The sequence below is a fragment of the Notamacropus eugenii genome, chromosome 6 (genome assembly GCF_028372415.1).
Source record: "Notamacropus eugenii isolate mMacEug1 chromosome 6, mMacEug1.pri_v2, whole genome shotgun sequence".
In the NCBI taxonomy this organism is placed as follows: Eukaryota; Metazoa; Chordata; class Mammalia; order Diprotodontia; family Macropodidae; genus Notamacropus; species Notamacropus eugenii.
In genome coordinates this window covers 209,041,025-209,066,589 of record NC_092877.1, presented here as the reverse complement: position 1 = coordinate 209,066,589, position 25,565 = coordinate 209,041,025, and the positions used below count along the sequence as shown (strand labels likewise).

At 38.9% G+C, this 25,565-nt stretch overlaps 1 protein-coding gene across 5 annotated transcripts in view; it reads right to left on the bottom strand.

Moving 5' to 3' along the window:
- TUBGCP3 (tubulin gamma complex component 3) overlaps positions 1-21,679 on the bottom strand; it is a 146,982-nt gene extending 125,303 nt beyond the window's left edge. The window contains exon 1 of one of the 5 annotated variants that reach the window (XM_072621944.1): positions 21,364-21,679. In XM_072621944.1, coding sequence (XP_072478045.1) covers positions 21,364-21,439 — 76 coding nt within the window. In that variant the 5' untranslated portion in view covers positions 21,440-21,679. Of the gene's footprint in view, positions 1-7,654; positions 7,901-16,726; positions 16,805-17,151; positions 17,255-21,363 lie in introns of those variants that run through there. The other 4 variants (XM_072621948.1, XM_072621946.1, XM_072621943.1 and 1 more) reach the window with 4 other exon arrangements.
- Between the last annotated feature and the right edge of the window lie 3,886 nt (positions 21,680-25,565).

Here is a 25,565-nt window from a genome sequence, read left to right as displayed (position 1 = left end):
CTAGGAGCAATCTAAGACGGCTCTGAGATCTAGCACTTTAGGAATCCACCATCAAAGAGAGAAAGTGAGCAATAACAGAATTTGAAAGAAAAAAAAGGCTAAAATTACCAACAATCTCCCAAGAGGAAGGAAATTCAATTAAAGACCTTGAACATAAGCAGATAAGCAAACAGAAAATATATTAACAACAGAAGGAAATATGGCCTCCAGCTCAGATTACAAGTCTAGACTTCTACGAACAAATACTGCAGAGCAAAGGAAAATGCATCAACATGTGATGAGACAAGGGCTTGTGGAAGCCAGAAAGATCATGGAACCACAACAGGATGTTCTTAAATGGTTTAAAAGAAAAATAAGAACTGTGAAAACAGAATTCACGGCCTGAATAGAAAAACTAGAATCTCCTATACATCAAGTCTCACCTAAGAAACAAATGAGAGAATGACTGGGAATGCAAACACAGAGAAGTAAAGATCAAGAAGATGAGAAGTAAAAAACAAAAATATTAAAAGAAAAAATGATGTTCATACAATCAAAACACATGGATCTTTGAAGACAGGATGCACAGAGAGAACATAAGGATATATACTGGTCTCCTAGATAAAACACAAGTCATAAAAACTGAAAGACATAATGTAAGAAAGAATAGTAGGAAAAGGGGAATCAGAGCTCCCAAGGGGAAACGACACCCAGAAGAGTGGGAGGACTTGGACCCAAGAAAGTGAATTCATGGCATGTGGGGGAAATGATGATGGGGAGATCAAAGATTAATAATACACTACACAAAGACAAAGAAAATTTCACTCCACGGAGCAGTATCCTTTCTCACCTACAGGAATAGGTGTTTCTAAGAGTGAGGAACAACTGAATAAGGTGGCCAACAGGCCAGATCGACAAAGAAACTATTAAGAACCCAACTATAAAAAAATAAGCTTTTGGAAGAAATGAAGCAAGAGTTTTTAAAAAAGAGTTTTTAAATGTTTTTTTAATAAATGAGTCTTGAGGGAAAAAGGGAAAAGGAAACAAAAAAGAAAAAAGAAAGAAAAAAATAGGCAAATTAACATTTTGGCACTAGAAATATAAAACCTTGCCCAAACTACAAACTACTTGAAAATTAGAACGGACCTAACAGAAGCCAATGATTCCATGGGACAACAAGAAATAAAAGACTAAAAACACCGAAAAAATGTAAGGTATCTCAGAGCGGAAATAACTGATCTAGTAAACAGATTGAGGAGAAAAACATTTTAAAATCATTGGATTACTTAAATGCCATGACCATAAAAAGAGCCTAGGCAACATATCTTGAGAAATCTTAAAAGAAAACTATCCAGACCTTTTAAAACCAGGTGACAAAGTGGACATGGCCCACAAGGGAATTTGTTTTGCTTGACTATAAACATTTGTAACAAGGGTTTTGTTTTTCTTTCCATCTCAAACAGGCGTAGGATTAAGAAAGAAAATGGATTTTTTTCTGAATTCTTTTTAAATCAGATATATTTTTAAAAAGAAATTTCATTTAGAAATCTTGCTTCATCTGTTTTTCCAAGATTTAGGTTCAAGAAGATAATTGAATTTTAACAGCATTAAGACTTGCCATTAAACTAGAAAATCTTTTAGACTTTGAGAAAAATGAAAGAAAAATCGCATGATTGTAAGATGGTAAATTTGTTTCTTTTTTTCTTCTGTAGCTTCTTCTCCTTGCTCCTCAAAAGCCATAGAATACAAGGCAGTGGCACTAGAGAGGTTATGTCAAGATGAATCTGGGCCATTTGAAAGTCAATAGATTACCAGGGAAATGTGAGGACCTTGGAATGCAGCTCTGGACAGAGGCATGAAAAGGTAGAAACCACTCCTATCGATGAGTACCATTCAAAAAATCGAAGTTATGTGGAATAGCAGAAGTGAGTGGGCAGAAAAACATACGGAAAGTAATGACACCTAATTTTCAGTCACACAATGCAGCTACTTGACTACTAACGCTGACTGAATGAAATTGGAGACAACAAACTCTAGTTCTTCCAGTGAGATGGGAGATCACCATGATCTCATCTCCAATGAGATGGAAAACCATCTCTGCCCTGCCAATACACCATTCAGACCCCTGGACACTGTCACCTGACCTACAGATACAACCTAAGGAACCCTGAGTTTTGCCATCAACCCTGAAACTGAACCCTTAGGAATAGTCTTTCCAACAACTCTGTAACTGACCTTTTATTTATGCCGACTTATGAGTGAGAGTTCCTTGAATGCAAAGGCAGTCTCACTTTTTCCATGTATAACCTAAGCACTTTGCACAGTACTTGATCCATAGATCATAAATGTTTAATAAGTACTTCTTAATTAATTCATCCTACCTGAAATGCTTTGAAAGCTGAATATTATATGAACTGAATAGTAGCACATGATGCAAACTGACTAGTCTTTGTTCTTCTGAAATAATTGGAAAACTGTGAGTGTTGTTCTTACTACCCACACACAAATTCTCTCTCTCTGTCTCTCACCTCACTCGTTCTCTCTCAATCTCTCTGTCTTATATCCCCTCCCCATTTCAGTCAATCAAATAGCATGAGGAGGGATAGAGGCAGAAAGAAACACACTACATTTATGAGGTCTGCTTTAACCAACAGAGAAGCACTGAAGATTTTTAAACAGATATAATGAAAGCAAGTGCTTTTGGAAACCAAATCGAAAACTTAACACAGAAGGGACTTAGAATAGGGAAGAGACCAAGGGAAACTGATGAAAAGGTTATTGTAATAGACCAGGCAGAAATAGCAAAGAGAAAAACTGAAGCTTGATGTAAGTAAAAACTTCCTGTCAGTTAGAATGAGTCAATCAACAAGCATTATGAAGCACTTACCATGTGTGAGGCACAGTGCTTAACTCAGATGATACTAAGAAAGACAAAAACACTACTATCTTTAAGGTCCTCAAATTCTAATGAGAGAGTCGACAACCATGTAACCATATAAATAAATATAAATAGCATAAACGTAAAGTAATCTCAAAAGGGATGGGATAGAGGAAAGAAGACTGGGAAAGGCCACCCACAAAAGGCAGGAGTGGAGGAAAGCCCAGGAAACTAGCAGCTGAAAAATGAGATAGGAGAATATTACAGGGACAGGTGACAGTCAGAAGACATAGATTCTGCTTGGACGTGGCCAATGTAGGAATTTCCTTTGATGAACTATGCAGATTTGTTACCAAAATTTGAGATTTTCCTTCCAAAGGGGAAGGGTACATGGAAAAGAAAATAGATTTTTGTTCACTGAAAATGTTTTTTAAAAAATAAAGAAGTCCTGATATATACCAAAATATTTATAGCTCTCATCTGCAATATCAAAGAACCGAGAATACAGATGTCCATCAAATGAGGAATGGATAAACAAGCTCCAAATGCAAGGGAATGTTATTGCGGTGTAGGAAGACTATAAAACACATAGCAAAGTATGAGAAGACACATGAACAAGGCGCTGCAGTGAAACAAAACCAAAATAAATTATATACAATAACTACAGCAACGTAAAGGGAACAAATAATAATAAAATAATTGAAACAATAATGTGAAATCATAATGAATAAGTCTGACATCAAAGAAGAGACCAGAAAAGGTTAGAAGGGGAGGAGGTGGTGTGAGGAGGACAGACTACACAGAATGCTACATGTTTCAATCAGTTAGTTTCTCTGAACTTTCTTTTGCTCCACTTTCAAAAATTCTTTGCTATAAGGGATAGCTCTCTAGGAAAGAGATAGAGAAGAATACACTGAAAAATGCAGATATTTACACAAAAGATAGCACTAAAAAATTTCAAAATATTCATTTTTCTGCACGAACTTGCCTTGTGACTTGGCACACAAGATTCCATTTAAATTTTTCAGTCTATATTATCTCTAGAATTTTTAGTCATTTTTGCATACTTGGTCTCTGTCAGACAACAGCTTTTTGTGCTTGTTTTTGCCATGTTTATCTAAATGGTAAAACAAGTCTGTTCCTTCACATTGTCTTACTCATGTATCCAGAATTCTGTGGTTTCTTTGGGGAAAATCACAATAGTCATTAAGAAAGCTGAGATATCAAAGCAATATGTATAATTTTTAAAAATCAATCAATAAGCATTTATTAAACAACTACTATTATGCCAGGTACTATGCAAGATCCTGGGGAAAAAAACAAAATAGACTGCCCACATGCAACTTACTTTCTACCAAAGAAAATTATAAATACACATAAAACAAAGTACATAAAGGTAAATACAAAGTAATTTGGAAATATGCTATTAACAGGGCAGGGTAGAAAAGGAAGTTTAGTTTCTCGTAGAGAAACTAAAGTTTAGTTTAGTTTAGTTTAAGTTTAGTTCTCTTGGAGAAACTAAAAACTTGAATTACTTCATGCCTAAAAGATAATAAGGGGAAGAGAAATAAAGATGACAAGCAGTGTTTATAAATATAACTAAATGAAACAAAGTGCATTAATATATTGTATTATATTTATGTGAGTACACATCTGTCAAATTAGTGAATACCAGGATCTAAAAGTCAAGACAGTGGGCTTGATAGGAAAAAGAAAACATTTTCTTGCTTTCTCAGTACAATTTCATGGAAATATATTTCCATTAAATGCTGAGTTAAATATGGCTGGGTAAAAGTTTTTGAAGAAAAATGAAAAAGATCCATAGATATACTGACATATAAAAAACTAGCTATGTAATGCATATTTTATACTGAAGACAAAAAGCAAAATCTGTCTAAAAATATTATTAAGCTCATTAAAATAGACAATTGATTCAGATGTATATAATGATACTCATAAGTCATGAATCAAATATTTCACATTTTCAACTGAGTTCTTATTGATGAGAAAAATTATAAATGACTAGAATAAGAAACCTTTATGTGACTCATCAGGTCCTGGCTCCATCCACTCTCAACTTCTCTTGTCCATCAGCCTTCTCTATGACTGATGGGTAAGTCATGAGGCACACAGACTGTGTTCACTTCACTTCTATGCCTGCCCGTCAGTATCGAAGATTCTCTTCTTCCTTACCAGTAAGCAGCCTTCCCCCAAGCACCATTGCCACAGCCACCACTGCTCCCTCTTCATGCGTTCCCTTCTCCCACTAGAGCGAAAGCTCTTTGATGGTGGGACTGTCTTTTTGGCGTATGTTTGTATCCTCAACACTTTGCGCAGTGCCTGACATAACAGTGCGTTATCTATATATCACATTAGACAAAGTGAACTTCATGAAATAAAAAAGCTTTTTAAGTCACCTACAAAAATAGCATTAAAAGATGAGTAATCCAATACTTAGAAATTAAATACATAATAGCTTCAAGAAAGTAATGAGCATCAGAAAAACCTGGAAAGACTTATCTTGACTGGTGCTGAGTGAAATGAGCAGAAGCAAGAGAACATTATAGGGATAACCGCACTGTGCAATGATTGACTTTCATGGACTTAGCTCTTCTCAGCAAGGCAAGGATCTAACACAACTCCAAAAGACTGGTGATGGGAAATGCCGCCACATCCAGAGAAAGAACTCAGAGTCTGAATGCAGATCAAAGCACACTATTTGCTCTATTTTGTTGTTGTTTTTTTCTTTCTCGTAGTTTCTCCCATTCTTTCTAATTCTTGTTTACAACATGAGTAATGTGAAAATATGCTTAATAAAAATATACACGAAGAGCATTTATCAGATTGCACAACATCTTGGGGAGGGTGGCTGGGAGGGAAGAGAAGAAAATTTAAAACTCGAAAGCTTATGGAAGTGAACGTTGAAAACTAAAATTAAATTATAAAAAAGAAAGCAATTTTAAATATAATGATGACAGCAAAAATGTAAACACTAAATAGTGACTGTTTCTCTTTTACCCAGGAACGCTGAGGCTCTTCCCCTCCGTTTGATTTTTTTATTATTTTCTTTATTAAAAGGGCCCATCCCTTGAGTAACTATTTAAAGAGGTCTATTTATCGAATGAGTGTATCTCATTCAAAGTGAGAATCTGATAAGACCTTAGTCTAAAATGGGCAGGGTATGGGCCAGCTGCAGTCATCTTGGTGAATATCAGGCCACTGGACCCAGATGGCTCTGGAGGAGAAAGTGAGGCTGCTGACCTTGCACAGCCCTCCCTCACTCAAATCAGTCAACTGTTAAGTCACATCAACATCTTCACGTCATGGTCCTCTTCAAGAACAAAGGACAAACCCAACAACACCCACAGACTCTAGCACAGTGGAATGTATTTGGAGATAGAACAGCAGCCCCTGATGAGACCATGAACAATAGCGGAGCAAGCTTAAGATCCACTATCAGTGATTCTCCTATGCTTAGCTCTTCACCTTTGCTCCAGTCTCCCACCAGCTGGATGACCCTTGCTTATGCTTCCAAATCAGCTCTCCGATCCCCATCATCTTTGACTTCCTTGCCTCTATATCTTCTTGTTTGTGACTCACTTGGATTCTCTTCTCAAATTAGGGCTTAGCACCCTTCCCATTCAGTCATGCAGTATCTCATAAGACCATAATTTTGTCTAAACTATCCCCTAGAATCACCACAACTTTTACATGATGGCCAAAATCATGAATTTCTAAAACAAAAGTCAGAAAACTGACCATTTCAACTGGTTTACTTAAGCAAAAAACTGCTAAATATAGGACAATGTAAAAGTTTAGTGACATTAAAGAAATAACTATAGGGTTTAATATTTTTGGTCTAATGAAAATTAAGTGATATCAACTAAACGTCACCATGACCATGAGGAATAATGCAAATCAATACCATCCCTGATGGCTGACAGAATTTTATGCTGTAAGCCTTGAGTTAACAGAAGAGTATTTCCTTCTTCCTCTGTCTTCTAATCCCTCTCCCTCCTCCAATAGGCTGTGATCTATTTCCTTCAAACCCCACCCAAGGACTTGGGTTACTTAGAGTAAAAAGAAAAAGGAAAAGATTGACAATCTGCACCATCTGCTTCTCCATGTAACTTCTGGCCCCTTGGCTAGCATCCCTGACAATGTAGAGCAACAGCCTACATACTGCTGAATTGTCTTATCTTTTAATGAAAAATCATTTTCAAACAATGCTAAATATTAAAACTCATATTTTGTATGAAATGCATATTTCACATTTCTGGCATATTTTATTTTGGGGGTTGGGGGAGAGGGGTTGCACTAGACGTGATTTGAGTCAATAAAGGAAATCCTCAGTGTGGAAACTCTCTACATCTTATCTCTTCGTCTACAGATGAACAATTCAACTGTAAGTTACTGTTTTAAGAGATTTACTTCATTGGGTTATGGAGAGAATTTGCAAGGATATAGAAATGATCTCTAACAATTGGTTTTTACATCAGGACAAATTTAAATTTGAGGTGCAAATCCTGGAAAAAAATTTTCCCTAAACTGTGATTAGTGAAACTTGCTATATGACATAAAAGCTCATGGGACCATATTTTAAGTTATCTAATGGATCATGATAATCCACCCATAATCAACAGTCAATAATCTACTATCTGAGAGAAATGCCACAAGCAATTCAGGTAGAGCTCTGCATCAGGATAAGCTAAGAAGACAGTTTTAGCCTCAGTCTAAGATGGGGTCCTCCTGGCTCAGTTTCCCCACTGTATTCCTTTAAAAAGGAATGCTACCCACCTGAGTATTCCTGTGTCTGGTTATGAGGTGAATTTCATACTGCATGGTTGGAAAACTATTAAATTATCTGAATTCTAAGGATGTTTTATCCTGTCATACTTGGTATAAATCTTGTCCCTGCTTTATCCTTCTGTAGCAGATTTCTATAGTCAGAGCAAATGTTCAGTAAAAGATATAAACACCATTCAACTGTGTGAGATCTTGCTGTTTTGACTTGAATGCGTAGTCATTCCATATCCCAAATTACTGAAATTAAATCAAAAACAAGTTCAGTTTGGTTTGGGGAAGAGAATACCAGTACAATCAATTTTCTCAGAGGAAGGTTACATAATTGGGCTAATCATTACTTTGTTATAATTAGAGTAAAAGTCAGTCTATGGCAAATTCATTTGTGTAACAACTGAATCCAGGAGTAGAAAAGTTCTATCTGCAAAAGTGTTGCTACTTTCCAAAAGCATCTGATCCTTCTAAAGGAACTGGAATCAGAGTAGAAACTTTTGAGGAAGTAATTAAGATCAGATAATCCTGCAGGTCAAATGTAAATTATTTTAGTGGGCCTCTTGTACTTTTACTTCTCCCCATATTTGGGCCCTACAGACTTGCTTGTCAGATTTGGGTCTTCCAGATTACAAGCCATTCATCCACAGTTAGTAATAAACAGAGGGTGCCAACCTATGTCTACCCATCATCCCCTGAATGCAGCCTGTGCTCAGTTCTAATCAAACTCCTCTCTGTCAAGGCAGAGACAGCTCTATACCCCTTGCCAGCAGGAAGCAGTCTCAGAAGCAAAGAAAGGTCTTCACCCCTCACCCTAAAAGAATTTGGATCCCATTTGTTTGAGGGGGGAATGATGGGAATGGGATCTGAACCCCTAAAAGGAAAAGAGTGTGTCTTTGAGATCTGGATCCCAAAAAGGAAAAGCCCCTAGACTTTCCCATATGGTCCAGTCCCTGGAATTCACCTGAGGTATCACCAATCCCAGCAATCCTTTCAACTGCCCTTTCATGGTGGTCTCACGCTCAATCTTCATTCTCTGTTACCTCCAGGTCACCCCAGATTATTGGCCACTCCCACGTCACATCCAGATCTTCCCACATTCTTTCTATATAAAATATCCATCTTGCCTCCATTAAATTGCACAAATTCCTTAAGAATCTGACCGGCTAACCACATCACACCTATCAGATTGATTAACATGACAGAACAGGAAGATGATAAATATTGGAGAAGATATGGGAGAGCTGCTGGTGGAGCTGTGAGCTGATCCAATCATTCTGGACAGCAACTGGGAACTATGCCCAAAAGGGCTACAAAAATATGCATACCCTTTGACCCGGCAATAGTGCTTCTAGGACTGTATCCCCAAGAGATCATAAAAATGGGAAAGGGTCCCACATGTACAAAAATATTTACAGCAGCCCTCTTTGTGGTGGCCAAAAACTGGAAATCAAGGGGATGCCCATCACTTGGGAAATGGCTGAATAAATTATGGTATATGAATGTAATGGAATACTATTGTGCTATAAATCATGAACAGGAAGACTTCAGAGAAGCCTGGAAAGACTTATACAATCTGATGCTGAGTGAAAGGAGCAGAACCAGGAGAACTTTGTGCACAGCAACGACCACAGTGTGCAAGAGTTTTTTCTGGTAGACTTGGAACTTCATTGCAACGCAAGGACTTTAAAAAATTCCCAATGGTCTTTTAAGGCAAAATGCCTTCCACATCCAGAGAAAGAACTATGGAATTCAATCACAGAATGCAGCAGATCATTTTTTTGTGTTTATTATGCTTTGGTTTGTTATATGATTTCTCTCATTCATTTTAATTCTCCTACACAGCACGACTACAGTGAAAATATATTTAACAGGAATGTATGTGTAGAATCTATATAAAATTGTGTGCTGTCTCGGGGAGGGAGGGGGAAAGGAAGGAAAAAAAATCTAAGTTATATAGTAGTGATTGTAGAACCCTGAAAATAAATAAAATTAATTTTAAAAAAAAGAAAAAAAAGAATCTGGTCTGCTAGAAGCAGAAAAGTGGGATGAAGCAGACAATTAGGAAGAAGCAGAAAACTGGGAAAGAATTTTTGCAACTAGTGTCTGTGATAAAGGCCTCACTTCTAAAATATATAGAGAACTGAGTCAAATGTACAAGAATACAAGTCATTCCCCAATTGATAAATGGTCAAAGGATATGAACAGGGAATTTTCAGAGGAAGAAATTAAATCTATCTATAATCATATGAAAAAATGTTCTAAATCACTATTGATTAGAGAGATGCAAATCAAAACAATTCTGAGGTACCATACCACACCTATCAGATTGGCTAACATGACAAAACAGGTAGATGATAAATGTTGGAGAAGATGTGGGAGAGTTAGAACACTAATTCACTGTTGATGGAGCTGTGAGCTGATCTAACCATTCTGGAAAGGGCTAAACAATCCGGTAGGGGCTTGTGATTATTTCATTAAAGAAGTACGTACTAAAGAGTGAATGACACTGATTTTTAAGCCATTAATGAAAGAATATGAATTTCTAATTGGAGCAATGCTTACAGAAAATATTAATCCATTTTATTTCCTATATGATATTGAATTAGTGAATAGGATATATTTCAAGTAACATGTTTTTTGGTCAGAAATTTAAATTACAGAAGTAGAAATAAGAGTAGAAGAGGCATAAAGAACATTAAGAACATTTGAAAAATAATTACATCACAAAATTAGCATAGATGTTAAACACTAGCATCAAATGAGAAGAAAGATGGCATACCATATGGAATGCTAATCTTGGGATTGGAGTATCTGGGTTCCAGTCTTGTCTCTGTGACATATATTCATTGTATGATCAGGGATAAATTGCTTGACCTTTCAGTGCCAGAGGTAAATCTCTGTCCTTTTATTCCCAATCAGAGACTAGGTTTTTTAAAACACTTGTTGATCTGGGCGAGATTTTAAGACTCTGTGCATTTGTGATGCTTATGCTGACAAGCAGGCCAGATTCATATTTATTTATTTATTAATCCATTTATTTATTTATTTTCAGTGTTCCGCAATCACTACCATACAACCTAGATTTTTTCTTTCCCTCCCTTCCCCAGCTCCTCCCTCTCTCCCCGAGACAGCACACAATTTTATATAAGTTCTACACATACATTCCTATTAAATATATTTTCACCATAGTCGTGTTGTATAGAAGAATTAAAATGAATGGGAGAAATCATATAACAAACCAAAACAAAATACAAAAGAAAATGATCTGCTACAATCTGCAATCCAATTCCACAGTTCTTTCTCTGGATGCGGAAGGCATTTTTCCTTAAAAGACCATCGGGAATTTTTTAAATCTTTGCATTGCAATGAAGTTCTAAGTCTACCAGAAAAAGTCCTCTGCAGAGAAGTGGTAGGGTGGACAGAAAAGCCAAAAGAGAAGAAAAGGATGGCAAATTTTGGAAGAGAGGAAAGGAAGAACCTCGATAGAATGGATGATTCTGGGATACCAGCTGACAACACAAAACTGAATATCTAAGGGTGTATGGGAATGGGAAGATGAGACTACGCCACAAAATAGGAAAAAGATTCAGGGGACGGGGGGGAAAGGCAGAAGAGGAGGCGAAAAGGCCATTACAATCTGACATAGGTCTTAAGATGTCTGAGAAAAAAAAAACCAAGATTAATTTAAAAGACTAATTACTCAGCTTCTCAATTCAATCCAGTTTGTTAGTCCAGAATAGCCAGGTATGTCCCTATCAAATTCCTGCCCTCTGGGGTGTAGTGGATAAGAGCTAGACTTGGAGTCAGAAAGATCTTGATCCAAATTCAGTCGTGAACACTTATGTGCTCTGTGAGCATAAGCTGAATCTGTCTGCTTCAGTATGCTCATCTGTAAAATGGTGATAATATAATACCTACAGATTTTCATAGGGCTCAAATGGATTAACATGTAAAGCGCTCTGCAATTTTAAAAGACCATATATCATCATTATTCTGAGGAAAATATTGTATCATTATTACACTGAAACTTGAATAAAAATCAGCAAAACAATACATCTTACACTGATGGGGCTTTGATACTCAATCAATACCAATCTGATACTAATCAATACCAATATGATCTTGCTATAAGTCTGTCCCACAGAAAGGACTCTCCCTCTTCCCTCATCCCTCCAATCAGTACTATTATAGTCATAACATCAAAATAGAATTTTAAAACACTAAATCTTTTAATTTTCAATGACTAATTGATGTCTTACACCGAACAGTGTCAAATGACAGATTAAAAAGGTCAATATTAAATAAAACCCTATGCATTCCCTTATTCAACAACTGCTAAAAATAGAGTGCTTTAGTCTCCACACCCAATTCCTCCATTCACAACATTTCAAACTACATATCTTCTCAAGTCATATTCTAAATAGTACCCAAGAGAGTATAGAATATAGTGATCAGTCAATTCATCCATTCAAGAAGCATTTATTAAGAACCTACTATGTACAAAGCACTACACTAGTTATTGGAGGGATAAAATCAAAAAAACTATGTCATTTACTAGTTAAATGAATTACACCCAGTAAACACTTCATGTTCGCTTTTCTTATCACTGAACTCCAGAGACCTGTCTCCTCTGAATGCCTTCCCCCAAATAACCAGAAAAGTAGTTGTGATTCTACACCTTTCAGAAAGGTAGGCAGCATGTTCTGGTAAAGAATGAGAAAGAGTTAGAAAAGCCTAAGCTAGGTTCTAAGCCTGTGTTCTCTACCACCATACGGCTATGACCATAAGCAAATTATAACTTTGCGTCTTAGTTTCCTTAACTGCCAAATGGGGATAACAAAATGTTCCTTGCCTAGTTTCACAATGTCAACATAAGAATAAAATGAGTTAAGAGATATGCTGTCAACGTATATTTAAGTACTTTTGGGATACTAAAATGTAAACTGGCTGAACTGCACCTCCCTCTTGTGCTAAAGACATACTTTATGGTCAATGACTACTTCATTCTGGCACACAGATGCTACTGAGAGCAAAACAGCCCATCTATTTGCTAAACAATTAAAGAGCTTTCCTTAGAAATCAAGGCATAGTTTTACCATCTTCCTGTCTGCCAACATTACTTCACTGATTCAATCAATGAACAAGGTCATTATCAAGAATATAAATATAACAGAACAGATTTTATAAGAAAAATGATCCACTGTACAGTCCTGTCAAACTTGTTATTGCATTAAAGATGCTATTTTTAACGTTGTTTGTGCTAGTAACTATTCAAAGTCAAATATTAAGGAGGGTATGGAAAAAATTATGGTGCCATGTTTCAGAAATGTCATCATTTTCTAATTGCAGTGAAAGATCTGTGGGCTTTGGAATTAGCCCACAAAAACAGGTCCTAGCAAAAATTACTTTAATTCAATTCAACAAACATTTATTAAGCACCTATTATAACTAAGACAGGTTCTAGGAGCTGAGAATAAAAGGGAAAAAGAGGAGCTTTTACATAATGCTCAGAATATAAAACAAGTACACAAATGAATAAAATACAAAATTGGTTGGTTGGTTTCTTGTTCTCAAAGAGGTCCAAAATGATATCACTATGACAAAGTGAACTTTCAGTGTGTTCAATCAGACCAATACGAGCTCGGAATGCTCTACCACAGGTTGGGCACAGACAGTCCGTGTGAACATTTGAGGTGGATACTCCAAATTTGCACATACTACATTTACTTTGTGTTGTCTCGATTCTGCTTTCCTCATAGAGCACAGCACCCTTTCTGACGTGGGCACGCCATGCTGAGCGGTCCTGTGCCAGTGTCTCCCATGTTGCACAGTCAAATCCAACTCCAAATCCAAAGTTCTTGAGAGAGACCTTGAGGTTATCCCCCAAGAGTTCAAGGATGCCTACCTTGTTCATCTCTATAAAGATAAAGGGAACAGACTGTCCTGCGACAATCACAGGGGAAGTCTCTCTCTTAGTCATGGCTGGCAAAATTCTTGCTAGAGTCCTCCAGAATAGGCTGATCCTTCACCTGAAAGATGGTCCTGAGAGCCAGCGTGGCTTCAGAAAGGGCTGAGGAAGTCAATATGGTGTTTGCTGCCCAACAACTCCAGGAGAAATGCCAGAAGCAGAACAGAGGTCTATACACAACGTTTGTAAATCTGACCAAGGCTTTTGACACTGTTAGCTGTGAGAGCTTATGGAAAATTATGTCAAAATTTGGTTGCCCAGAGAAATTCATCAATGTTGTACATCAATTTCATGATGGCATGTTTGCCCAGGTTCTGGATAGTGGACAACGCTCTTGTGCCTTCCCAGTCACCAGTGGAGTGAAACAGGGCTGTGTGCTTGCTCCCATGCTTTTAAGCATGATGTTTTCAGCCATGTTGACAAATGCTTTCAATGAGGATGAACACGGCATCAAGGTCAACTACCATACTGATGGTAAGTTCTTCAATTTGAAAAGACTACAAGCCAAGACCAAAGTAGAGGGAGTACTGGTGCACGATTTTGTTTGCAGATGATTGTGCACTCAATGCAGCCTCTGAAGCTGAGATGCAACAAAGTATGGATCAATTCTCTGCTGCCTGTGCTAATTTTGGCCTAATAATTAACACCAAGATAACAAAGGTGCTCCATCAGTCACCATCACACCATTCACATATGGAACCATTAGTTACAACAAATGGAGAAGTTTTGAAATGCAAGATAAGGAAAGACAAGTACTAAGAAGTGAGTGGAAGAGGGGAACCAGGAAAGGCTTCTCATAGATGGCATATGGGCTGAGCCCTGAAGAAAGACAAAAATTATCAGAGGAGATAAGATTCCAAGCAGGTGTCAGAATGTCAAGTTCAGGAAATAGCCAGTAGGCTAGTTGGGCTGCAACATATAGAATGCATGTCTAGGAATTTATATGAAGTAAGATGGAAAAGGTAGATAAAAGCCTTCTTGTGGAGGGCTTTAAATGTCAGACCAGGGAGTTGATATTTTATCCTAGAGGCTACAAGGTGCTATTAGAGATTTTTGAGCATGAGAGTGGCACAATCTGATCTGTAAGTTAGGAATAATAATTTGGCAACTGTGTGGAAGGTGGAGTAAGGACCACTAGGATAATGGACACACAAATGGCAAGAAGAGGAGGGCCTCAAAGCTCTCATAGAGATAGAATCAACAAGACTTGGCAAGTGATTGGTTATTGAGCAACAAAGGCAAGGGAAGTAACAAGGATGATTTCAAGGTAGTGAAACCGTACAAAGGGAAGAATTTCTACCCAGAAAAAGGTTAGTTTGGTAGAATGGATTTAATTGCCAGATAGGTGAGAAGAGCAAGAAATGATGTTTCATTTGATCACGATGAGTTTGAGATGCCAATGGGACAGTGCCAGAAGACAATGGCAATGCTGGAGCTCAGGAAAGAGATTTAAGCTAGATTATAGATTTGGGAATCATCGTCAGATTAGAGAACAATTGAACTCATAAATTATATAGCCTGATGAAATCACCAATGGAGTTACAAGTCCAAAAGCACTGAAGGATACCCATACCTAGATAGGAGATGGATGATGATCTATCAAAAAACATTGAGAAGGTACAGGTAGAGAAAGCAATATCACAAAAGCCAAATTATAAATAATATTCTGAATGATGATGATAAATGAAATTACAGTAATAATTACTATTAACAATCTATTTTCCAAAGGAAAAGAAAAGCTTTTGGGAGAAGACTACTTTCATCATTTGATTCATTAATTTTTCAAAAAGGCAAACCATGTTATGCTATCCAAGAGGTTATAAAGTTATACATTCTTGTTTAGTCTTCCTTTAAAAGAAGAGGCAAATGGCCAAAAAGCAAACTGATATGAAATTTTTTAAGAAAGTAAGTTCCAAAGCCAATCAGTACCCATTCAACTCATTAGCCTACTATTTGAATGTACATCATAACTCACATTTGTTACATCTCTAAGTCCTCACGAAAAAGTTAAACTGCATATTCTACTTAATGCAAGAAAGTGCCATAGAAACATTTTCATTTAAGACAGGCCTGTACAACATATGACCCACAAACCACTTACAAGCCTGCAAAAAGATATCAGGCAGTCTGAGAAAAAACAGAGAACGTAAAACAGGCTGCACAACATACTGTCCACAGGCTGTGTTGTACAGGTCTGATTTAAGATTTCTGGCATTCACTGTTCGAAAAACTGGACTATGTAGAACTCATGCCCAAAGGGTTTCATAGAAGGCAGGATTTACTGTAAAAGTGTACACACAAATATGCATATGCATATTATTCTTCAATGTCTACAAGACTAAAGTCTAAACTCCTTGGTCTGGAGAGTTTGAGACTCCAAAATCTCTCCTCAAAAACCACCTTTCTATTCTCAATGCCAACTCTTCATTTGCCCAAATCCTCCATTCTAACTAAACTGAACTACTATATCCCAACATGTCTTAGGCTTTTCCACCTTCAAACCTTCACTCATATTACTTTTCCCACCCATATGTTGTTACCTTCCATCTCATCCATTCATCTCATTCTATCTTTCAAGATGTGATCAAATTCACTTCCCATCCCCCATCCTTTTTCATGAATGCATGCTAATCCTTTTTGGCTCAGTTTTCTCATAGTCTATGCATTACTTTGGAAATTAATCAAATGTTCCCTTTTATATTGTTGAACTGACCTCTTCTCTGTAGTACTGTTATTTGTATGTTTATCTGCTTTGACTATAAACTACTTGAGGACAGGAGCTGCACCTTACACATTTTTGTACTACTAATGTACTAAGGCATAGTAACTGGCACACTGCATATGGCCAATAAACATGAAAAATTGAACAATAAATTTAATAGCCAGAAGAAACTAATCTATCTCTCTTTTTTTTATTTTCCAGATAAGAAAGTTAAGAAAAAGAACTCCTACAAAATCACAGAATAAAATATACTGGGAGGTACCAATAAATATATATGTGTATGTATGTATGTGTGTGTATATGTACACATACACATATTTACATATGTGAACAGCTGGATAGCAAGAGTATCAAATAGAAAATAAAAGAATCCACTGATTACCTCCTGAATGAGATCCCAAAAGGAAAATTCCCAGGAATATCATAGTCAAATTCCAGAGTTCCTAGGTCAAGGAGAAAATATTGCAAGAAGCCAGAAAGAAACAATTCAAGTATCATGGAGTCCCACTCAGGATAACACAAGATTTAGCAACTTCTACATAAAAGGGTCAAAGGGCTTGGAATATGATATTCCGGAGGGCAAAGGAGCCAGGATCACAACCAAAAATCATTAATCCAGCAAAACCGAGTACAATCCTTTAGGGGGAAAACTAGATATTCAATGATTAGAGGACTTTGAAGCATTATTGATGAAAAGACCAGAGCTGAGCAGAAAATTTAACTTTGAAATACAAGACTCAAGAAAAGAACAAAAAGGTAAACAGGAAAGGATAATCATAAGGGACTTAATAAGGTTAAACTGTTTACCTTCCTAGATGGGAAGATGATGTTTGTAAGACCATTCTCCTTATTAGAGCAGTAAGAAGGAGTCTATATAGGTAGAGGCCACAGGTGTGAGCTGAATATGAAGGGATGACATCTAAAAAATAAAATTAAGGGGTGAGTGAAGAATGTACTCAAAGAAAAAGAGAGAGGTAGAATGGGGCAAATTGTCTCATATAAAAGAGGTAAGAAAAAAATTTACAGTTTAGGGGAACGGGAGAGGTGAGGAGGGAAGTAAGGGGGAAGGAAGGAACCTTACCCTCATCAAAATTGGTTCAAAAGGGGAATAACATACACACTCAACTGGGTATAGAAATTTATCTTAACAGACAGGAAAGTAGTAGGGGAAGGAGATAAGAGCATCAGGATTGGGGGGAGGGGATGGTGATAGCAGGGAGGGAAGATTGGAGGAGGAGATAATCAGAAGCAAAACACTTTGAGGAGGGACAGAGCAAAAGGAGAGAGAATAGAATAAAGTTGGGAATAAAACGGTGGGGAATACAGTTAGCAAGAATAACTGTGAAAAATTTTGAAGCAAATTTCTCTGATAAAGCTCTCATTTCTCAGTCATATAGAGAACTGAGCCAAATTTATAAAAATAAGAGCTATTCCCCAATTGATAAATGATCAAAAAATATGATCAGTTTTCAGATGAAATAATCAAAGCTAACTGTAGCCATGTTAAAAAAATACTCTACCTCACTATTGATTGAAGACAGGCAAATTAAAACAATTCTTAGGTACTACTTCATATCTATCAGATTGGTTAACAGGACAAAGGTAAATGACAAATGGTGGAGGGGATAAGGGGAAACTGAGACATTAATGCACTGGTGATGGAGTTGTGAACTGATTCAACCATTTTGTAGAGCAATTTGGAACTATACCCAAAGGGCTATAAAACTATGAAGTCTGTATCCCAAAAGAGATAAGAAACAAAATGGAAAAGGACCTATACATACAAAAATATTTATAGCAGCTCTTTTCTGGGGGCAAAGAATAGGAAATGGAGAAGCTCATCCATTGGAGAATGGCTGAGCAAGTTGTGGTATGTGATTATGATGTAATACTATTGTACTATAAGAAATGATGAGCAGGATGCTCTTGGAAAAACCTGGAAAGATTTGCATGGGCTGATGGAAAGTGAAATGTACTGTGTACAAAGTAACAGCAATATTGTAAGATGATCAGCTGTGGATGACTTAGCTATTCTTAGTAATTCAACAATCCAAAACAACTCTGAAGGACTTAAGCTGAAAAATGCTATCAATCCCCAAAGAAAAAACTGATGATATCTGAATACAGATTAAAACATACTTTTTTTTACTTCATTTTTCTTGAGTTTTTTTACATCTATATTTTCTTTCACAGCATGATGTAAAGTTAATGTAAGGTTAATGGTGGATGGGGGGAAGAATTAAAAATCTTCCCTGTCCATTAATAGTCCTCTGACACTTTTTGTTAATTTCTAATGAGGCACAGGGTCATGAGGGTCATGCCCTCCAGCCCTGAAAAGGGTATAAAGACTCTGAGGTGAGGTTTTGCTTTGGGGCTAATTTTTTGGAATAAGGTTCATGTGCCAAGAAGAGACTCTGGGCAGCTGCTAAGGAGCCCCCCTCCCCTGAAAACCCAGATGTTGGTGCTTCTATCTCTGCTAATGATGTCAGACTATTGGAAGCCCTGTTGGTCCTTCTGTTTGTAATTACTGCTTTTTATTTCTGTTTGTATTTTCCCTGAAGTTCGGGGTGCCGATTTTCTCCCCTGAACTAAGTGAATGATACATGTGCTTGATTAAAGTGATTGTTGATCCCTCAAAAGTTGCTTTCCTTTTAGAAAAGCACATCAAAGATCCTGTACAGGAGGCCCTTCTGTGTATGCTGGGGTCCCTGCTGTGACACATGACTATTATGGATGTGTTTTACATGACTACATATACATAACTTACATCAAACTGCATGTCTTCTCAATGAGGCTGGGTGGGATGGGAGGGAGGGAGAGAATCTGGAACTCAAAGTTTTAAAAACAAATGTTAAAAATTGTTTTTACATGTAACTAGAGAAAAATAAAATACTAAATAAAAGCCAACCTGAAAAAAATACATATGCATACTCTTCTCTCTCTCTCTCTCTCTCTCTCAAAACAATTTAGAGTGGCTTTGTTATTCCATCAAAAGCAAAGCCTCACAAAGGGCACTGTTGCGAAAAGATGGTATCAAATATTTGTTACTTACCACTCAAGTTAACGACACAAACACTAGTAATTACTATAGGCTAAATATAGACTACTATAGACAAAAAAGTCTAACTAGATAAACATTTTAACCAGAACTCAGATAAATTGTATCTAAACAGGCCATGAAATCTACACCACCAGAGGCAGTATGGCACAATGGAATGAATGCTAGGATCCAGAGAGGAGCTCTTTCCTATGTCAGTTCTGCCACTTTAAGTGATCTTTAAATAAGCCATCTCACATCTCTGCAATTCCCTCGAAACTATGGGCCTCCATCTGTAAAGGTCTCAATCTCTAAGGTCATTCCAGTTCTAAACCCAAGATCCTGTAAATATTTTAAATAAATGTAGCAATTGACCATTCCTTTTCTCTGCTGAATGGAACAGCAAATACTATCAACAGCACATAGCAGCATACATCAAAATGTTAAGTATGCCACCTCACTTCACTTCAGTTATCCAACACACAGCAAAGAACCTGGAAATAAGCAAAAAAGGTCCCTAAACAACAAAATTTGTCAATGTGTTCCTATCTGAACCTCTAAGGCTCTTTATTCTAAATTAAAACAATTCTTACAAGAATTGTAAGACCACAGTTGATTAAAAGCAATAAATTAGTATAACAAATTATTAATAAATTAGCAGAAATCCTGGAGAAAGGTACACACTGAAAATAGTGAAAAGTGGGCAATGATGAAAGAGGCTAAAAGACTATGAAAACTCAGTTGACACAGTACAGAGACCACAAGAGATAAAGCAACGGACTCGAAGTTACTAAGACCTAGATGTGAACTCCAACTAAACCATTTATTGACTAGGAAGAAATCATGTAAACTTAGCAGGACTGTTTCTTCATCTGTAAAATGGGGTTAATAACACCAACTGAAACTACCTCAAAGAGCTGTTTGAGCTCAAATGAGACAATGATGTAAAATGCCTTCAAAACCTATAAAGTTCAGGTATTATTGTTAGGGGCAAATGGCCCAGCACCCTTCCACAGTCCCTGAGAATATAAGCCACTGCAGTAATTATCATAAGTCACTAAGAAAAGGTTAAGTGATGTTCAGCACACTCTGTTTAAGAGGCAGGGATGCAAGGATCCTATTTTGTCAATTTCATCACAAATGGTTACATTTTTAAAAAGCTTCAGTGCTAGATGGGCAAAGTTTCATTTAGCCAGACAATTCACTTACATGAAAGTCAATTTCTTTTTCTCATTACTTCCAAGGATCTAAGATTACATTAATGCAGCTGATCCCGGTGGGAAGGAAGATCACAAGCCCTCCACACCTGAACAGTTTCATGAGTGGCTCCAGGCAAAATTCCTTCACCTGGAAGCCAACCTTCTGAGAACCCACTGGAATTTAAATACGTCTGTCTTACAATTTCATCACTGGATCTATAACCAAAGCCTTTACAGAAAATGGCAGGAGGAGGGCTGTGTGTGTTTAGTTTTGTTTTTTTTAGTACTGTGGCTATAAGGCTTTTGGTTTCTCGTCAGTGACGGTGATAGTTCAAACAATTCAGTAGTTTGGGGGCCTATTCATCCTTCCGTCCTCACCCAGTGGTTGAGCGATTGAACCAGTTCCATTTTCCCTTTTGGGGGAGAAAAAGAGCAAACCTTCCCCTCTCTCCAAAAAATGTGACCATGTTTTGGTCACGGGTGGCTACCACGTAGCAGCCACTCCTGCGCAGCTGTGGGAACTCATCCACCCAACCCCACCCACCAAGTTTTCCCAGAACCAAAAGGAGCCCGCCCTCCCCTGCTCATGACGTGACCCGCCCACCCCACCCCCCAAAGGGGGATAAATTCTCCGCCCGCCTCCACCTCACCCCCCTTCCAGAGACCAGAGAAGGGGCCGGGGGTCTCCAAGCGCAATGACTCAGCCTCCGCCAGGCAGCAAAGGGGGAGGGGCCCCCGGCGAAGGAGGGGGGCCCCTGGGGCGGGGGGAGGGGGCGCCGTTACCTTCGCTCTTGCCCAGAATCCGGCAGCACAGGTTCTGCAGTAGAACGTTCGGGGACTTCTGGTCCGGAGTCGCCATCCTCGCGCCGGGGGAGGAGGGAGTGGGGAAGCGCGCGCCCACGGGGAGGGGAGGGGAAGGAAGGGGAGGGGGTGGGAGACCGCCGCCACCACCCCCCGCCCCGCCCCCTCCTCCACCTGCCTCCTGCCCCTCGGCCCCCTCCCCCCGGCGCGCACCGGGGGCTCTGCCGCGGCGCTCGCCTCCTTTTCCCGCCCACCCACGCGGGTCTCCAGGCGCCTCCGCGGCCGGCCGCTCGCCCAACGCTTAGGGACGGCGCGTCACCGCGGCGCCATTTTAACAGAACCCGCCGAAACTCCCGGCAAGCCCCACAATGCTTAGCTCCGGCACGCCGCGCCCCTCCTCCCAGGCTCCTTGGGTGCAGCTGTCCCGGCCGCGTGCGTCCTCCCCCGCGCCTTGGGCCGCGCCGGGGAAGGTTCCGCGGCTCCCGCGGTCCTCCCCAGCGGCCGAGCGGGGTTCAGAGGGAGCTTGCCGCTCCCCGGGGTCTGCTCGTTAACCAGTCTTCTCAGCCGAAGGTACGGCGCCTCGTTAAAAGGGTAGTTTCAAAGAACCTCCCGTCTCACTGTCAGTTAAGCCATGAAATGAGCCTTGAAGCGCGCAGGGTGCAACCCGGAGAGGTGAAGTGACTTGGCTAGGGGCACCTGGAGAAGCAGCCGTGCCAGTCCTCACGCTGCGGTGCAGGCTGCCCAGATCCCAAAATATCTCCCTAATGAAGCATCCACAGCCCCTAAAATTCCTACCCTACCTTCGGCTTAAGACCCATGAAGTTCCCTTTAACGTTCAGCAGAGAGGAGTGTACTATTGTGGATACAGCGCTGCTTCTAGTCGGGCAGACAGTTCAAGTCCTTGCCTCTAACTTGGGCAAGTAACTGGACTTTTCATTTAAGAGCCATTAACTTCTCTGTTTCAAGTAGTTTCTCAGAATAGCCTTGGATTAGAACTTGCACCTGAAATTGTACGGATAGTGTCACTTCCCGACTCAAAAACCCTTCAGTGGTTCTTTATTGCCCACCAAGTGACGTTCAGAGGCCTTGCCTTGGCTACTTTGTATACATTTTCTATTTACTTATGTGTACTTGCTGTACTCTGATACAATGTAACTTCTTTGAAGACGTCCTTGGCGGAGTGGTTGACTTGTAGTAGGCTCTTCATAAATAGGTGTTGATTGATTTATTAGCATAGCATTCAAACCCCTCAGTGATGCCACCTCAATTCACCTTTCAATTCAATACAGCCAATATTTATTAAAGTAATGTACAGTTAAAGTAATGTACAATTAAAATAAAGTAGTGTACACAGTCAGCCAGTCAATTAACGAAGGCTAGACACTGTGGCAGACACATAACTTAAATATGACACAATTCCTACTCTCATAGATTCTGTGGTCTAGTAAGGAGATAGGATACATATTCAAATGATTATAATAGAAAATGATACATAAGTTCAGAAGAGGTATAAGCAAAATATTATGTAAGGTCCAAAGGAAAAGCACCTTAGGAAAAGATGTATTTAAATTGAGCTTTAATTTAAATTGAGCTTTAAAGGATTTGTAGGAATTCAAGGGTTGGCCCACTAGGGTGAGATTCCCATTCTCCCACCCCAAATGGCTATGTTCCCATGAAATGCTATATGTAACTTTCTTATGATACAACTCTTTCTACAATATATTATGGTTGCAAAGGCTATAAGGACATTAGATTATAGCTGTCAAGATGTTGTATTATCCAAGCTCCTTGTTTCCCTTCACCAAAAACCCAGAGGCTCTGCATTTGGGCAATCATGCAGCTCTGCCTCCTACATAGTCTATGTCAGAGTCTGATGTCATTTTGGGGGATTGTCAACATCTACCACTTAAATCTCTCAGCTAGTTCCTCACCAACAACTAAAAACTCCCCTTCTCCCCTTTTCTTTGTGTATGCTTCATAAGATCCCTTCTGTCAGCACCATTACTTTTTTTAATTAGCACAGTTTTAAAAAATACTCAAATACTTAAATGTGTCTGTCAAGATATTAGGAAACACTCTGTTTTCCAGAGCTAAGACTCAGCAAGCAAGCTGTGCCATAAGCTTGGCATAACAACAATCCTTTGCACTTACCTTCTGGAACTGATGGTCCCTGAGCTCCAGACATGAAGCTCCAGACACGAAGCCTGCAACGAACAGACTTTTTGTCACCAGACAACCCTGCCTCACTGTTGCTACACTATACTGTTTGACTCTTTGTCTAGCCTCAAATGTATAAATCAAGGTTCAGCCACACAAAAACAGGTTCCTCCACTAGGAATAGGGCCCTGGCACATGTGTTCAATCTGCCTCCTTGCTTGTGTGCAATTTCCCTCACTTTGAAATTGAACTTGTTTGATTTCTGACTCTCCTGTCTCTGGCCTGCTCTTTTCAGCTCTGGCCATCCACAAGTTAGAGGCCAGTTGGGTCTGGTTGACAGATCTAAAATTCCATCCATTCAGGAGCTGCTTCCATCAATGTAGATCTCTACCCATTTATGTTTGCCTAGCTTGTGCCACTCTTGTTGCAATGTAGTAGGAATCTCCTTTACTTTCTTTCTCTCAACATCAAGAGTATCACTAGAACCTTCTACCTGTCATCCCTTGCTATTGCCACTGGCTTAGCCTTTCTCTTGCTTTCATACAGTTCCTTACCCACATCGTTCATTCCTAGGCTTTAGAGTTCCCCAGTGACTGTTTGTTGTAGCCTGTACACACACACACACACACACACACACACACACACACACACACACACACACCACCTCTTCCTTGCCTTTTTTTTGTGATAATCACCTTTGGTTCTTTGGAGGCAGCGTGCTACATATCTCACTGCCATATAGCAATGTTAGTAAAGGAGTAAAATTGAAGAGATGGACCTTTGCTACCATAAGAAACTTCGGGTCAGGGAAGGAACTTTGCAATTTCCTGAAAGTAATACAATCTGTTCTCCTCTTTTTCAACTCTGAGCCACCTCATTGTCCTTCAATTCCATCAGTACCAGTTATACGTACTGCTTGACAGGTTCTATAGGGTATTACCCAGATGCATATTGAAATCTTGGAAACAGACATTCTTCATCCACTTGGTCTTTCCTGTGTGGATGGACAAGACAAACTCCTTTGCATTTTTACAGATGTAATTTGAGGAAGCAGCACAATGCAATAAATGCTAAACTTGGATTCATGGGACCTGATCTCAAAGCCTGGCTTTGTCACTTAATCCCTTTCTATCTCTAAGCCTCAGTTTCCTCATCTATAAAATAAAGGGTTTGGACTAGATGATGTCTTGGTTCCCTTCCAGCTCTAGATCCATGATTTTACAAGTCCATGAATAACAAAGCACTGACCACACATATACCAGACTAATCACTTATTCCCTGCTACTATCTTTGCCATAGCAGGAAGGGAAAGAACTTCCTAGAAGTTCAGTTCTAGGAAGCTCTCAGTTGGGAACTGAGCAAAGGGAAGTTCATTCTTGAACAGGTATGGCTTCTTAAATTTCTCTGATGAATAAGGGAAACACAGGTCATTTCAGTGTTTCTCTAGACTGTAGTATAAAGCAGGTATGACTGAAGAAGTAACTTTTGTCATTTTTACCTCTCACTTCCCCAGCAAATCCAAATCTCACCTCCTTTACATGAGATTGAGAATGTTCATCAATCTAAACTTATCTCCCTTTAGGAATGGGACAAAGGGTGCTGGGTTTTCCTAATGGAAAAAGTGCTGCCTAAGTATCAACATCCTTCCAAAGATAAAGAGATGGAGAGAGAAAGTCAGCTACACTCTAACTTTTTTTTTCCTTTTGAGATTGGAGCACTCTATCTCACCCAAATTGGAAGTACAGCAACAATCTGATCCAGCTACAGATCACCACACAAATTCTGACCTGCATGGTTTCCAACCTGGGCCAATTTTCCCATTCTTTGGTAGCCCCCCCTACTCTCAATAGCTCACCATATTGATGCCAGATGTAGTGTGAACACCAAATCAACTATAGCTCTACTTCAGCTCAGAATCCCAGCTAAAGTGATCCAGCAGCCTCAGCCTCCCCAGGAACAGAGACTGCAGGTGAGCTCCATCATGTACAACCTCTGTATTAGCTTTCAAAACATCCACTCCCATATCT